At 40.3% G+C, this 16,487-nt stretch overlaps 1 protein-coding gene across 1 annotated transcript in view; it reads right to left on the bottom strand.

Moving 5' to 3' along the window:
• Positions 1–5,923: 5,923 nt before the first annotated feature.
• The window catches only part of bend5 (BEN domain containing 5), a 1,240,673-nt gene continuing 1,230,109 nt past the window's right edge, over positions 5,924–16,487 (bottom strand). The window contains exon 13 of the mRNA XM_062979625.1: positions 5,924–7,793. Coding sequence (XP_062835695.1) covers positions 7,673–7,793 — 121 coding nt within the window. The 3' untranslated portion in view covers positions 5,924–7,672. The remainder of the gene's footprint in view (positions 7,794–16,487) is intronic.

Genomic DNA, 16,487 nt, shown 5'->3' with positions numbered 1-16,487 from the left:
TAATTAGAGGGAGAGCAATAATTGTTTTTATCCAATTGCTGCCAGTTTAGAGGGCTAATCTCTGCCCACTTCGTCTCCTAGCAACCAATTCAGCCAAGGGACAGCCAGGGTTCAGTTAGGGGACCGGCAGATTTAGGCCTCACTTAGGCTTCTTCCACAGATTATCTAATTTGCACTGGATTATATGGCAGTGTAGACTCAAGGCCCTTCCACACAGCTATATAACCCATTTATAATCTTATATTATCTGCTTTGCACTGGATTATCTTGACTCCACACTGCCATATAATCCACTTCAGTGTGCATTTTATACAGCTGTGAAGAAGGGGCCTCATATAATCCAGTTCTAAGCAGATAATATAAGATTATCAATATACAGTAGAGTCTCACTTATCTGGCATAAACAGGCCGGCAGGATAAGTGAATATCTTGGATAATAAGGAGGGATTAAGGAAAAGCCGATTAAACATCAAATTAGGTAAGGATTATACAAATTAAGCACCAAAACATCACATTATACAACAAATGTGACAGGAAAAGTAGTTCCATGTGCAGTAATGCTATGTAGTAATTACAGTAGAGTCTCACTTATCCAACACTCGCTTATCCAACGTCCTGGATTATCCAACACATTTTTGTAGTCAATGTTTTCAATATATCGTGATATTTTGGTGCTAAATTCATAAATACAGTAATTACTACATAACATTACGGCGTATTGAACTACTTTTTCTGCCAAATTTGTTGTCTAACAGGATGTTTTGGTGCTTCATTTGTAAAATCATAACCTAATTTGATGTTTAATAGGCTTTTCCTTAATGCCTCCTTATTATCCAACATATTAGCTTATCCAACATTCTGTTTATGTTGGATAAGTGAGACTCTACTGTACTGTATTTACAAATTTACCACTAAAATATCACAATGAATTTAAAACACTGACTACAAAAACATTGATTATGAAAAGGCAGACTGAGTTGGAAAATCCAAAACATTGTATAAGCGAATGTTGGATAAGTGAGATTCTACTTTAATATGAAATAATTACTGGGATAGAATAATGCAGAACAATATAATCTCTAAAACCAGGACAGTAAATAAACACCAACAGTCTGAAAGCAGGGAAATTGGAAATTCCACAAAGGAAACAATTAGGGCCAACTAACACCTCCCAAGAAAGGATTCTTCCAGAAAGGAAGCTGAGAAGGGGGTGAAGCACTGTGTATTACCAAAGTCATTGTTTGTGATGTCTCATGGGCCTCAGAGTTCTGACCCTAGCGCCATCATGGATAATGAAGATGACAACATGGGTTTTTTGCCGTCTCAGCAGGTGACGGAGTCATTCCAGATGCCGGTTGTTGACCATTCTTGCCAAGAGCCCATTAAAATGGACCTTGAACAAGTTTTTCCCAGCGCCTCTCCTCCCTTTGCGAGAAAAGAGTCCTATGCTGCGAGTCGGGGTCAAAAAGAACAAACAAGGAAAAGCACCAGATTAGCAGCCAGGCAGAACGCTAATTAGCTAAGTTTCTCTTGGGAATTTGCAGGGAGGAACGCAGCTGCAGGAACCTGTGTTTCGCTTCTCTTTCCCTTGGGAAAGGAAGCTCTGGACACCTGCTCTGCAGGCAGATTGAACTTCCTTAAAAGTTCCCCACACCGAGGACTCCGTGTGGAGTCAACAGATCAACTTCAGGATTAACTTCGGTTCCAGCCTAGTGTGGACTGCGTTTTAAGTCTGCAACTCCAGTTTCCTTGCCTTGCCTTGCCTTGTCAAGTTTTCATGAATTATCTCGTCGTGTTTCCAGCCTTGGATCTTGTCTCAAGTATCTAGCCTTGTCTCCAGTTCTTGCTTTGGGCTTACTTTGAACTTTAGAAATACTTTGGACGTTTTCCCACTCTACTGCTTGGAAGTAGAGTGTGTTTCGGTTTTGGGATTACAACTTTGAACTCTAATATTATATATTGGACAATATATTTCTGGACTATATTTGACCTTCTCTGAAAGGTCTATTGCTGGACTACATTTTCTACTTGTTTTTATTCTACTATAATATTTCTTTAATAAAGATATTAGATTGTATTTGGCCTCCGTGTTTGGTTCTTAGTGCTCCGCTGCCTGGGCGTGACATTATTATTACTATCATTACTATTATTATTATTATTATTATTATTATTATTATTATTATTGTGTTGCAGTCAACCGTGAAAATGAATACAATCTGGCTGCAAGTATTCAAAAACACTAAAATCGGAATATATAAAAATTAATGTGGTATAATAAAACAGAACAATACAATCTCTAAAATCAGAACACTAAATAAACAGCAACACTCTGAAAACAGGGGAATTCCACACAGGAAACAATCAGGGCCAGCTAACACCTCCCAACAAAGTATTCCCATCATCAAAGTCTGGCAAATCCTCTGTTTTCTCAGGGCCACAGACAGTAGAAGCACATAAAATATCGCAAACAACACCACTCTGAAAACAAGGGAATTCCAGACAGGAAACAATCAGGGCCAGCTAACACCTCCCAACAAAAAATTCACTCAGGGAGGAAACAGCCAGGCTTTAAAGCTGCAAGGCCATTACATCCTAATCATTTTTCCTAATTGCAGCATTCATACTTGCCTCCAACAGACAAAAAAAAAACAATCAGAAATATTGTATATTCACAACCTTTAGGAAATAATATCCCCTGATGGCACAGCGTGTTAAAGCGTTGAGCTGCTGAACTTCTGGACTGAAAGGCCGCAGGTTTGAATTGGGGGAGCGGAGAGAGCCCCCACTGTTAGCCCCAGCTTCTGCCAACCCAGAAGTTCAAAAACATACAAATGTGAGTGCATCAATAGGTACTGCTCCGGTGGGAAGGTAACGCCGCTCCATGCAGTCATCCCACATGACCTTGGAGGAGTCTACGGACAACGCCGGCTCTTCGGCTTAGAAATGGAGATGAGCACCAACCCCCAGAGTCAGAGGAAAACGTTTACCCTTTACCTTAACTACCACCAATTCCTCAATACTTTATTTCCCATACCACCATACTTCGCCACAGCAACACGTGGCCGGGCACAGCTAGTAAGATATAAATGGAAAATAGAGTGTTCCATTGCACTCAAGTACATTCTATCTTCCATGTAATTTCCTTTATTTGGCTATGAATAGCATCATGTTTGGCATCATCACATTTTTGCAAAGAAATTATATTACTCCTATGTTTTCCATTCCGGTGGCATATGCTTGGAAAATTTTCAGGACAAATGTTAAACAAGCGCAAAAAAGAAAGAAATGAAACAAAATGTTGGGCTTACATAGGTAGAAACTAACAAAATGAAGTTCAGCAAGGACAAATACAAGATACTTCACTTTGGCAGAAAAAATGGAATGCAAAGAAACAGAATGGGGGACGCCTGGCTCAACAGCAGTACGTATGAAAAAGATCTTGGAGTCCTTGTGGACAACAAGTTAAACATGACCCAACAATGTGATGTAGCTGCTAAAAAAGCCAATGGGATTTTGGCCTGCATCAATAGGAGTATAGTGTCTAGATCAAGGGAAGTCATGCTACCCCTCTATTCTGCCTTGGTCAGACCACACCTGGAATACTGTGTCCAATTCTGGGCACCACAATTGAAGGGAGATGTTGACAAGCTGGAATGAGTCCAGAGAAGGGCAACTAAAATGATCAAGGGTCTGGAGAACAAGCCCTATGAAGAGCAACTTAAAGAGCTGGGCATGTTTAGCCTGCAGAAGAGAAGGCTGAGAAAAGACATGATAGCCATGTATAAATATGTGAAGGGAAGTCATAGGGAGGAGGGAGCGAGCTTGTTTTCTGCTGCCCTGGAGACTAGGACGCGGAACAATGGCTTTAAAGTACAGGAAAGGAGATTCCACCTGAACATCAGGAAGAACTTCCTCACTGTGAGGGCTGTTCAGCAATGGAACTCTCTCCCCCGGACTGTGGTGGAGGCTCCTTCTTTGGAGGCTTTTAAGCAGAGGCTGGATGGTCATCTGTCGGGGGTGCTTTGAATGCGATTTCCTGCTTCTTGGCAGGGGGTTGGACTGGATGGCCCATGAGGTCTCTTCCAACTCTACTATTCTATGATTCTATTATTCTACTTGTGTAATCTAGTGACACTTTATGTAGAGCATGTCCATTGCATGATGAGAAAGGAGTTGTAGGTTTTTGATCGGATAATTTGCAATATACGAATGTCCCAGATGTTCCTCGAGTTCATTCAGTAATAAAAGAAAGGAATTTTGTTACTATTTCAGATCACATATTTTGATAAGGAGCAATTCCAGGCCTCAAACTAGCTGAAATCTAACATTATAAATCCAGCAGTTTAACAAAGGGCAGTTCTACACTTGTAAATAATGTGGCCCAGAACTAGTGTCCAAAACACCAGTTACAGCCCACATTTTTGAGTCATGCCTTACCATTCTAATGACAGCAAAACTATCTTTCCAAGATTGAGCAGAGAGCCACATAAGATTCTAAATCTTGCTTATCTCCATGTAGTTTAACAGTGTATGCTGTTACATTAGAGTCTCGCTTATCCAACATAAACGTGCCAGGAGAACGTTGGATAATAAGGAGGGATTAAGGAAAAGCCTATTAAACGACAAATTATGTTATGATTTTACAAATTAAGCTCCAAAACATCATGTTTCATAACAAGTCTGCCACATGTTTGGGAGCATGGCTGCACTTTCGTTGTTGTTGGCCGTGTTGGCCCGCTGCATGTTGCTGCCTAGAAAAACAGATGTGGATCCGGATAGGAGGCAAACTGCATTGGATAATACAGAACGCTGGATAAGCAAAGGTTGGATAGGTGAGACTCTACTGTATTTAACATATTCTTGCTTACCTTGCATGACAAATTTCTAATATTTGGGTTTTAGTGGAAGTTCAGTGTCTTTGGCCAAACTCAAGTACTGAATAGAATAAGTTATTGAGTCTCCACAGAACTATGGAAAGAGACAAGGAATCATAAATTGATAACTACAGTGCTTGTGTGCCAGAAACAAGAGACATAAATGTCTGTTTGACATTTTAAAAAAGCTTTTCCAGTAGGTGCTTTCTGTTGCAGGTTACTTAATCCTGGTGAGTTTTAGGAACATTTGAAAAGAAAAGAAAAGGAATGGAATGGAACGGAATGGAACAAAGCCCATAGTCTCTGGAATCCATACTGTGGGACCATGGTATCCTCTGAGATTTGGTTCCAAGGCATGTTGAGGATATAAAAATCTATGAATTCTCAAGCTTTATTATAAACAATGGTATACTTAAATGGTGCCACTTGTATAAAATGACAATATCAAAATTTAATTTTTTTTCAAGACGTGGATGATTGAATCCATGGATATAAAGGACCACCCGTATTTGGGAGCAGATTCAGATTCTACATGATCTATCTTCAAAACAAGCATCTAGGAAAAGCATTAGCAGATTGCAAGGACAGATGAGGAATTGAAAAAAGTTCAATTCCTCACCCGGGATGGAGATATAGTAATGGTAGTTCCCCAGATTTTGGTTTGCTGTGTGCCATTACTGTACAAGGTAAATTAACAGAAATAGAAGCAGCCACTTTGGCAGACAGAAGAATCATCATATCTTGAAGGAGAAGAAAGTAGGAGGCGGCATCCAGACTGGAAAGTGAAAGGATAGTTGTGGTGCACACAAGTTTAAGATATAGCAGTGGGGAAGAGAATATGGCCTAATTTTTTTGGTAACTTATTCTATCCTACTTTATAGCTGTGATTACCTGTTGTTCTCATATCTCTCCATCAGTACAACTGAAAAAGTGAGTTGATATATCAATTAAAAACTCATGCTTAAAATAAAACAGTCTCAAATATACTAGATACTTTTTTCCTCCCCTTTTCTTTTTTGCTCTTATAACAACAACAAGAATAACAAATATAAGCAGCAAAAGCATTTATTTTTTTAATTTGGTGTTCCAAGAGCAAATTAACATCTTTAACCTGACATTGTATTTAACACAGCATATATGCACTGAGAAAACAATAACAAAAATCAATTAAAATGTTTAATTAACACCAACACACACCTTCTTTATAAACCAGATTAGAAATTTTCCATTGAAACATTAAAAACAAAAACCTGCAACACTAGTCCTAAACCAAGAACATTTTAAATTCATAACATTTTTTATTTCCCCCTCTGCATGCCTTTTAAAGTAGATTGCCAAAAGGTCATTTTAATTATCAAGCTGTCTGGTCTAGTCATTTTTCTGCTTACAGATGCAAGGAGCCAAACTGATGAAGCTTCAATGTATGTATTACAGCCCTTTCCAATTGCTGAAAATGTACGTAATTTAACCTTCAACCTTAAAATGATAACAGCCTGGAAGAGATTTCATCAACTTGCTTTTCTAAAGGGAGGTAGTGGTGTCTTCCTATCCTTGACTCCAGTTCTTCCATTTCTTGCCCTTTTTTTTTCTTTTTGCAAAAATGCTCCAATTCAACTGGGACACGGAAATTAGACTGTGAGCAGCTCATATGCATATCTGGGGAGGACATATGCAGAATTCACAAAATTTCACCTTCATTAATTGCCAGAGATGTATGCATAGTCTGAGCCAGAAAAACTGCCCAGCATGCCAGTAATTCTTCGGATGACAGTGCTAACCTTTGGTCTCCTGATTCCAAATAACCCATTGGTGTGATTGCTGAGCTTTTGACAGGGCTATGCATTCATGCTGCTGGACAAGGGGCATGGAAACTAGTTAGTAAACTGAAGGCAAAAGGCAGAATACTGTTACATACAGGTACACTAGTATTTTGCACCAGAAGTATTTTCTCTTCATTTCAGATCTAGAATGCGGTCCTTTTGGCTCTCTGTATTTTGTATTTCAGCTTGCATCAGTTCAACCCAACTCCCTGTTGTTCAAGTGTGGCCAGTTGTAGCAGGTTATGGAAAATGAAGTATAAAACATGAGGAACGCTAAACCTCCCCTTTCTATCCTAGAGCATTAGCTGTAATGCTCTCATTTTTAAGAATTCTTCAGGAGAAAAGGGAGAAAGTGTTACAAATGCCATCCTCATGATGCTAAACATATCTAACTGCGCCTGGCTTACTAACAGGACTCTTTCAGTATGTTCTGATATGAATAAAGCCTTTCAAACATGTGTTTATTCTTCAATTTAATCAGAAAACCAATGACAAAAACAAAAACAAAACAGGAAATGACTTCTAGAGATTAAAATGGCACATCATGGTGTTCCAGAGAGGACTAACAGCACTTGCATTCATGTAAATAAATCACATTAAAATACAACACTTGCAGATAATGCTTTGGATTTAAGACTGATAACATGCAAAAATAATGCAGCATCAAGGAAAGCCCCCCCCCCCCCCCCCCGCTCAATGCTTCCATGCAATGGGGGAGTGCTGGCTTTTGCATGCTTTGTACAATAAAAGTGTTAACGTGGCAGTAAATAATAAATGTTGTAGATCGATTGGTTTGCTCCTGAGGAGACAGACTTGTAGTTAAATAAACTGAGAACAAAATCAACATTAACATTTATAAGAAAAGCATTTCTCCTCCATCTCTGAAAAATAATTGGCCAGAAGGAAGGAGAAATGTGCTCCAAATCCCAACAGAGAGTCAAGGTTCCACTTCTCTGAAAAGCCTCTCTCTTCAGTGGTTTATGATGAGTGAGTGTGTTCCTTAAAAGTTCTTTGGGATCTCTTCTCTGGCTTGTTGGCACCTGAGACATCTCCTTGGCTTCGATAGTAGGCATATCGATATGACGATGCTTTATCCTTCCTGATAATTGATGAGGAAGACAAGAAAAATTGAGAAAATATATTTTTAGTGACAACACAAACTACGTCTTTTAGATGATTCTATGACAAATCTTTTGGCACAACCTCAGATCAGAATTATTTGCCAAAAGAATCTATGTAAAGAACAACATGTAAAAAGTTATTTTTATGTTATGTATTGGTTATATTTTTTCATTGATTATTGTTGTGTACCCTTTGAATCTACAGAGGTTTATAAATATTTGAAAGTAAATAAATATAGTAGGGTCTCCACTTTTGCAGGAGTTTGGGTCCCCCCTGTGAAAGGGGGGAAACCATGAATGAAAAAGAAAACTTTTTTTTCTTTCTCTCTCTCTCTTTCTTTCTTTCTTTCTTTCTTTCTTTCTTTCTTTCTTTCTTTCTTTCTTTCTTTCTTTTTTTACAAAAACTGAGAGAAGGCTTCTCTTAATATCTAGGTCTTCCAGGGTGCTCTATGATCAACTTCCATAAGAGGACCCAGATATTCCAAGAGAAAATATTTTAATCAAGTCCACACATAATCAAGTTACAAAATGTAAAACTGAAAATGTGGAGTAGTACATTATAATAAAATAGAAGTCACAAGGCTGTCCAGCAGCCAGTTGTTATGAACACACAGTAAGTGCCTGTATGGAGACCTTGCACAAACAGCAGATATGTACTGAGTGTTTATCCATGCAGTCAGGAATCTCCCATTGATGGATTCCTTGATAGCGTAGCTAGAACTCTTATCTTTGCAAGCTATGCATGGGGCTCTGGTTAGAGTCTAAGCCTTTCCCATAAGTGTCTTTCATCTTTTTTTGGTTGAAAGTTGAATTTAAGGATGCATGAACCTCTTTTTAATAATCTCCAAATTGGCCATGCCTCTGTAAGCACTGAAATCAAAATATAGTTTGGAAGGTACCCATAAAGTGCCATCCACTACTATTGTCACCTCTTGCCTCTTGCTGCACTAAGGTCCAGTGCCAGAACCATTCTCTATGGAGAAACACATGTTCTCAAGGCCATGACAAGACATCTCACTTGTGTCCTACCTAAATGGTAAAATAAGTTCCAGTGCCCATGGAGCAAGGAAAGGGTGAAGTCTCAGCACCATATTCTCCAACAAATTGCCAAATAACATCAGAGTGTGTTCACGATTCTGGCCAGTTATCAATAAGGAAGAATATACAAGTGAGGGTCCTTCCAGACAAGTCCTATAGCCCAGGTTCTGATCCCAGGTTTTCTGTTTATCCCAGATTATCTGGCAGTGCAGACACATATAAACCAGTTTAAAGCAAAAAACCTGGGATCAGATCCTGGGATATAGGGCCTGTCTGAAAGGGCCCCAAGAAGTGGCTGCAGCAGGTTGCATTTTGCTGAGCCTGCTGAAAAGTAGCAAAATTACAGTATCTCCCTTGTTTTCCCATCTGCTTAGCTAATTAAATACAAATTTCTTTTGCACCTTGAACTCTCTTTGAAGCAATCAAAGCAAGCAAAGGACAAAAGAGAAAATGGAAAGGAAGAGAGAGAATCTGAGACATTTTAAAAGAACCTGAAAATGTGTGGGAACAGAATTAATCAGGGATATCCTTGCAAAATCATGATAGTTTGCAGCAAGGTATGCAGCAGGACTGAATTTGGCAGAGTTTCTCCCACTTTAATACTTCTTGCAACAAAACTTAACTACTTGAAAAAGCATTCAAAATGCATGAAGATAATAAAGTAAAGACAGTGAAGCTGAATAGAGGCTCACCACCATCTTTGCTTGATGCCCTCACCAGAACTGCCTGTGCCAGGTTCAGGAAAATCTTGGACTAAGAGTAGCTCCCAGTGTAACTCACCGGAGTCTTTATTATCTTTTTACCAGAATACAAAAAGCCAGTTCTAATGGCGCCTTCGGTGTTGTAGATTATATACCTAATGAATCTCTCATCCACACCCCTCCTTCAGGGCCCAAAACGGTTCCCAAAACAAAAGCCAGGTGTCTTACTGGTGGTTCTCTCCAGTCCTGTCTCCTCCTTCCCCCCTTCCTTGCATGCCAGGCTTAAGTCAGGATGACTGTCCAGCCCCTTTCATAAGGCTGGATCTGGCTTCCTGACAGCCTGTGCTTCCCACAGCTAGAGGCTGAAGAGATATTTCATTTCAGAAATTCACCTTCTATTTTAAGGTGATGAAAACTGAGACTGAGTTGTTGGAGCTCATATAGACTACGCATCCCTTATCCCGAATTCCAAAATCAAAAATACTCAAAAATCAAAAATTGTGCTCATGGGCAACTGAGACAGTGACACCTTTGCTTTCTGGCAGTTCAGTGTACACAAACATTGTGTCATGCACACAATTCTTTAAAAGTTGGGTAGAGAATTACAGTCAAGCTATGTGTACAAGATATATATGAAACGTACATGAATTTGTATTTAGGTTGTCTCTCCAAGGTATCAAATTATGGATGTACAGTAGAGTCTCACTTATCCAACACTCGCTTATCCAACGTTCTGGATTATCCAATGCATTTTGTAGTCAATGTTTTCAATATATCATGATATTTTGGTGCTAAATTCGTAAATACAGTAATTACTACATAGCATTACTGTGTATTGAACTACTTTTTCTCTCAAATTTGTTATACAACATGATGTTTTGGTGCTTAATTTGTAAAATCATAACCTAATTTAATGTTTAATAGGCTTTTCCTTAATCTCTCCTTATTATCCAACATATTCGCTTATCCAACATTCTGCCGGCCCGTTTACGTTGGATAAGTGAGACTCTACTGTATATGGAAACACAGGTTTAGCAAAAATTGGGGGGGGGGGAATCCAGAGTTCAAAACACTTCTGTTCCATTTTGGTTAAAGAATATTCAACCTTTAATGGGTGTGTGTCTTCCTAACTCATCAATTGCCACTGGAAGAAGTTGGGTGGATATCAGTATTCAACACAGTTTCCATGGGTCATAAAGACTGAGAAATTGTAAATTTGGATCTAATTTCATTTAAAATTAGATACATACAGTTGTGATGCACTCAGTCCTGTGATTAGCTTACCTTAGATGCAAGCCCAGATGGACCCAAGTAAAACTCATTTCTAGGGAAACCTATAGGGACTAGGCTTCCAATTTAAGAGATATACTATTATTTGAAACAAAAAGCCATTTTAACTAAATACCTGAAAGATCGCCTCCTTCCATATGAGCCTGCTCCAAAATTCCTGATGTGAACTGGGGATTTGTTTTTCAGCATGAGAACTGAGCTCACAAAAAACAATCAACCCTGTTTTCTTCCAGGATTTCTCAAACAGTCTGCATATGTATTGCAAATCCTATTGAGATCTACCAGTGGATTCCACTTTACATTCTGCAGCCCTTGTCTGGAGGGAGCAGACCTGTCATTCAGCTGTTTGGCAGCTAAAAGTGACTAAAAAGAAAGCAGAGTGAAGATGGCTGGACATAGACTGTAGTGTGTGAGTCAGGACTGCTTCTGGTATTCTCCAAAGATAAAAGCTGTTCATTCTCCCCCCTTCTCACATATTTTTCTTTCTTTTGGAGCTTTGGCAAAAGACAAAATCTAGCTCTCTATATATATTTGCATCCATGCAGCCCAGGTTAGAAACAGGGTTGCATTGTTCCAACCACCATTTTCATTTCTAAGCTCTTGACAGGGTAATTGTTGTAATAGTGTATTTTGGTGAGCCCTCCACTGGAAGCTGTCCAAGCAATGCAAATCTTTCTGAATTCTGTAAATGGATCCTTTTCACTGAGCCCACGCAAATGTGTCACAGTTTAAAACTGAAAGGTCCCTCCTCCCCTCTATTTCCAACTGCCTCTAGCAGCAGCTACAAGCTCTGCATTTAAAATGTTCAGACACGTAGGAGTAAAAGTGACAGATTATAATTATCAATAGACAAGGGGGAAAACAAAAATTAATTTCTGAGGCAAAACATATAATTTGCCTCTAAACTGTAATAGCTATGCCATTCTACGTGCAATCTGCTGCTCTACAAAAATCACACTTATCTGAGATTCCAGCATCTTTCCCTCATCCCAAATTACATTGACCTATGGAAGGGTTATGTAGGCTTTCAAATGAGCATCTCTGCACAGTATATAAAAATGTAAAACGAATAGATATCAGGGACCATTAACTGACACCACAATCCTATACATGTTTACACAGTGATTCCAATGATGTCCCTCCCAGTTCTATATAATCCTTAGAGTTTATAACAAGGATTTTAAAGTAACACTTGGGAGTCCAGATGGGCACCTAACTGGACACCCAAGTTGGCAAGTTATTGCAAATAATACTCAAATATTTATCTTTTGAAATCACAAATCTATTGTGTTTTAAGGGTTTTCTTTTTAATTCAGGTATGTCCTGGTGGTTGTGGAAATGATAAAAATGCCAGATTTTATTCCATTTTTAATCAACTCCTAGGTTTTCATAAAAGTGAAAAGTACTAGGAAAAGTCATGCAACCAGTTTCTATTTAAAAAGTATATGTAATGGTAACGGATTGCTTGTAAACACCATTAAATAATGTGAACACATTGCTCATACAAGAAACGTTCCAATGTCATGTAACTCTAAAATAGCCAATGAGAGTATGGAACACCTCTTTCAGAGGAACTACTGTGATCTTGGAGCTGGGTTTCAGATTTTCATAAGCTATAGAATTTGAAGAAGAGTTAAAAACATTCAAGCTTTTTTCTTGATTTTAGGAACCATATGTAGAGTTTAGGGCCCCTGGTGGTGGCGCAGTGTTTGAAAGCGCTGAGCTGCTGAACTTGCAGACCGAAAGGTCCCAGGGTCAAATCCCGGGACCGGAGTGAGCACCTGCTGCTAGCCCCAGCTCCTGTCAACCTAGCAGTTCGAAAACATGCAAATGTGAGTAGATAAATAGGTACCGCTCTGGCGGGAAGGTAACGGCGCTCCATGCAGTCATGCCGGCCACATGACCTTGGAGGTGTCTACGGACAACGCCGGCTCTTCGGCTTAGAAATGGAGATGAGCACCAACCCCCAGAGTCGGTCACGACTGGACTTAACGTCAGGGGAAAACCTTAACCTTACCTTATGTAGAGTTTGTTTCCAAAAGGTAGCAAATTCATCAGAACAAAAATGTGCAGAGCATATGCATTCTTTTGCTTTAAAATGCAATTTTCCAAGCCCTGTACCAAAGTGATCTGATACATTTTGATAGTTTTGATATCTACACAATATTCTACCCCTAGCTAACAATGTGCTGCTACATATACATCAATTGTTTTGGGTTTGGTGCTTTTGTATAAGCCAAGCTTATGTATAAGATGATAGCAGGACTTTGGAACCAAAAATATGAATTTTGACATACCCCACAAACAAGTTGAGGATCACACCATGGAGAGGAGAAAGAGCTAACATCATCTTTATGAGTGCTAATACCATCTACCTACTCAGGACAGAAGTACTGCGGTGGAAAGAGTAGAAATGCTGCTTATTTCAGGTTGGGACAGACTAAAGCCCTTTCCACACAGCTGTATAAAATCCACATTGAACTGGATTATATGGCAGTGTGGATTCAGATAAACCAGTTCAAAGCAGATATTGTGGATTATCTGCCTTGATATTCTGAGTTATATGGCTTTGTGGAAGGGCACTAAGTTCTTGTCTTTTACTACTCGATTCAGAGAAGGCGGTGGTTCCTTTTTAAAAAAGATTTAAGGTGCATAACTTATATTGACCCATGTTTTGGGATTGACTTATTTACTAAAATTTTGTAGATTTTATCAGAAAGTATATGTGGTAATTTCATATAGCCCAGGGCTAAAACTGTGGTTTTCAATACTCCTCAATTTCCACCTCATCACACAAAGAATTCTTGAAATAGCTGTGGTGTCTTATGGTACAAAAATATAATCTTGAAACTGAGTCACTGCCTCATCTTCAGAAATGGAAGAATGTGTATTTTATGAAAATAGTCTCAGTCTGAAATGACATTTAATTAAATTGGATTTACTAAATGGTTCAGAAAGCCTGTTTTCCAATTAACTGGAGCATTTCGCACAGGCAGGTTATTTCTGTGCCTGCAGCCTTCATTTCTCTCACATCAGAGCTCTGACATTGGGAGAAGTGACAAGTGGGAGGACTGAGATGTGTGACATGGGCAAACCAGCAGAGTTTTGGATAAGCAGGATCACAAGCTCTTCATGTATTGTAGTATCCAACTGTTCCGATTTGGCAGGGACAGTACTAATCAGTAGGGGTATGCAATTTGGTTAAACCCAGTTTTGTTTTTGGTATCTAGATTTTGGTGGACCCCCCAGACCCGTTTTTCAGGAACCTCCCAAATTTGGCCAAGAAAAAAAATACGTTTTTCAATCCGGCAACCAAATGATCCAGGAAGATCTGACCGACCGGTGGCAATGGGGAACTTATGAGGTTCCCCTTTCTCCTTGGACCTCTTCACACATGCCTCTGTGGCACCTGTCACATGCCCCACACCATCCAGGCTTTCCCCTCATCACCCTCATCACAGTGAAGCCTAAACCTCAGTAATCTGGCTGGGTTCAGGTTTTAAAAAGGGAGACCCAGCTATTTCTCCCCCTTCTTTCCTAAACTGCTTCAGGCCTCAAGCAGCTGAGTTCAGGCTTTAAGGGGGACCTGGCTATTTCTCCCTTCAAGCTTCAAGCCGCCGAGTTCAGATTTTAATGGAGACTTGGCTAATGTTATTTCTCCCTCCACTCTCCCTTCTATTTTTAGTTTTCTGAAAAACAAAGCAACACGTTGATAAACCCTAAGAGGTTTAGAATTTGTTCTCACGCCCCATTCTTTAATGTATACAAAGATCAAGTCAAAAGGTTAAAGGTGAAAACAAAAGAAACAATAAAAACAAAGAAGTTATATTATCTTTTGAATTCAATCTCTTCCATAGTAACAATTAGATATTCCAAACTGAGAAAAGGCTAGAAATAAAAGGAGTTAACTAAGATCGATTTAATATAATTTTGATTCATGGGACTTTATCTAATCAGTCTCAATTTTTGAGCTATCCCTACCAGCACTTTTTGCTTGTTTTGAGCTTTCTTTTTATCATCTTTTGTACACTTAATAACTGAAAATTCACCTGGATTGAGGCAAGATTATCTAACCTTTCATATCTCAGTTTATTTCTTGACTAGTGTGTTTCCAATTGGAGACCATTTTTTCATATGCAAAAAATGGAAAGATCCTAAGCAAGCAAGCAAGAAGCTGAGGCCACCTTAACAGGTGCAGCACAAGAGTTCATGGCCGCCATGACGACCATGGAACTGTCCCAAGTAATATCGGGTTCCACTCATCAAGCTGGACATACACTCGATCTAGTCTTTGTTGCAAGCGACGGTTTGGTCGGAGTAGAAGAGCAAATTATTCTTCCATTGTCATGGTCTGACCATTATCTGATCAGTTTAAGACTCACCATGACCTCAAACTTCTGCAGGGGTGGGGGACCCATTAAGATGGTCCGCCCCAGGAGGCTTATGGATCCTGATTGTTTCCTGAGGTCTCTTGGGGATCTGCCTGCCATGGAGGCTGACGATCCTGTCGATGCCTTGGTTGACCGCTATAATAGCGAGATGACCAGGGCAATAGACACGATCGCCCCGAATGTCCCCTCTTGTTGCGTGGAGTCGCCCAGCCCCCTGGTTTACCAGGGAGCTGGCGGAGATGAAATGCGCAAGAAGGAGACTAGAGTGCAGCTGGTGGACATCTCGTGATGTCTCTGACCGAGCACGGTCTAGAGAAGCTATTAAGGCCTATTCCGTGGTGTTGCGGGAAGCCAGGAATGCTTTCTCGACTGCCCGCATCGTGTCTGCAACGAATAGACCATCAGAGTTGTTTCGGGTCGTCGGGGAGCTCCTCCACGCTCCTGAGGTGGGAGGGGCACCTGAGGACTCGGCAACTCGGTATAGTGAGTTCGCTCACCATTTTGCAGATAAAGTTGCTCAGATTCATTCCAATTTGGATGCCGGTTTTGTTGCAATGCCAGGGGAGGTAATCGGGGCATCTGTCTGTTCGAGCTTATGGGATTCGTTTCAGCTTGTGCAACCTGATGATGTGGACAAGATCCTTGGAGCGGTGAGGGCGACCACCTGTGTCCTTGATCCTTGCCCTTCCTGGCTTTTAAAACAGGCCAGTGGTGGGTTGGTAGATTGGTTTGTGAGAATTATTAATGCCTCTTTAGAGCAGGGCAAATTTCCATCTTGCCTTAAACACGCGATAGTGAGGCCAGTTTTGAAGAAGGCCTCTTTAGATTCTACCGTTTTGAGTAACTTCCGACCAATCTCCAACATCTCTTTTTTGGGCAAGGTCTTGGAGCGGGTGGTTGCCTCTCAGCTCCAGGGATTCTTGGATGATACTGATTTTCTGGACCAATCACAGTCTGGGTTCAGACCTGGGCACAGTACTGAGATGGCTTTGGTCACCTTGGTGGATGACCTCTGCAGGGAATTGGACAGGGGAAGTGTAACCCTGCTGGTTCTCTTGGACATCTCAGCGGCTTTCGATACCATCGACTATGGTATCCTTCTGGGACATCTCTCTGGATTGGGTCTTGGGGGCACAGCTTTGCTGTGGCTCCAGTCCTTTTTGGAGGGCTGTTCCCAGTCGGTGAAGCTGGGGGACACCTGCTCGGACCCCTGGCCATTGTCCTGTGGGGTCCCGCAAGGTTCTATTCTGTC

The sequence above is a fragment of the Anolis carolinensis genome, chromosome 4, assembly GCF_035594765.1.
Source record: "Anolis carolinensis isolate JA03-04 chromosome 4, rAnoCar3.1.pri, whole genome shotgun sequence".
In the NCBI taxonomy this organism is placed as follows: domain Eukaryota; kingdom Metazoa; phylum Chordata; class Lepidosauria; order Squamata; family Dactyloidae; genus Anolis; species Anolis carolinensis.
This window is presented reverse-complemented; position numbering and strand designations above follow the sequence as displayed.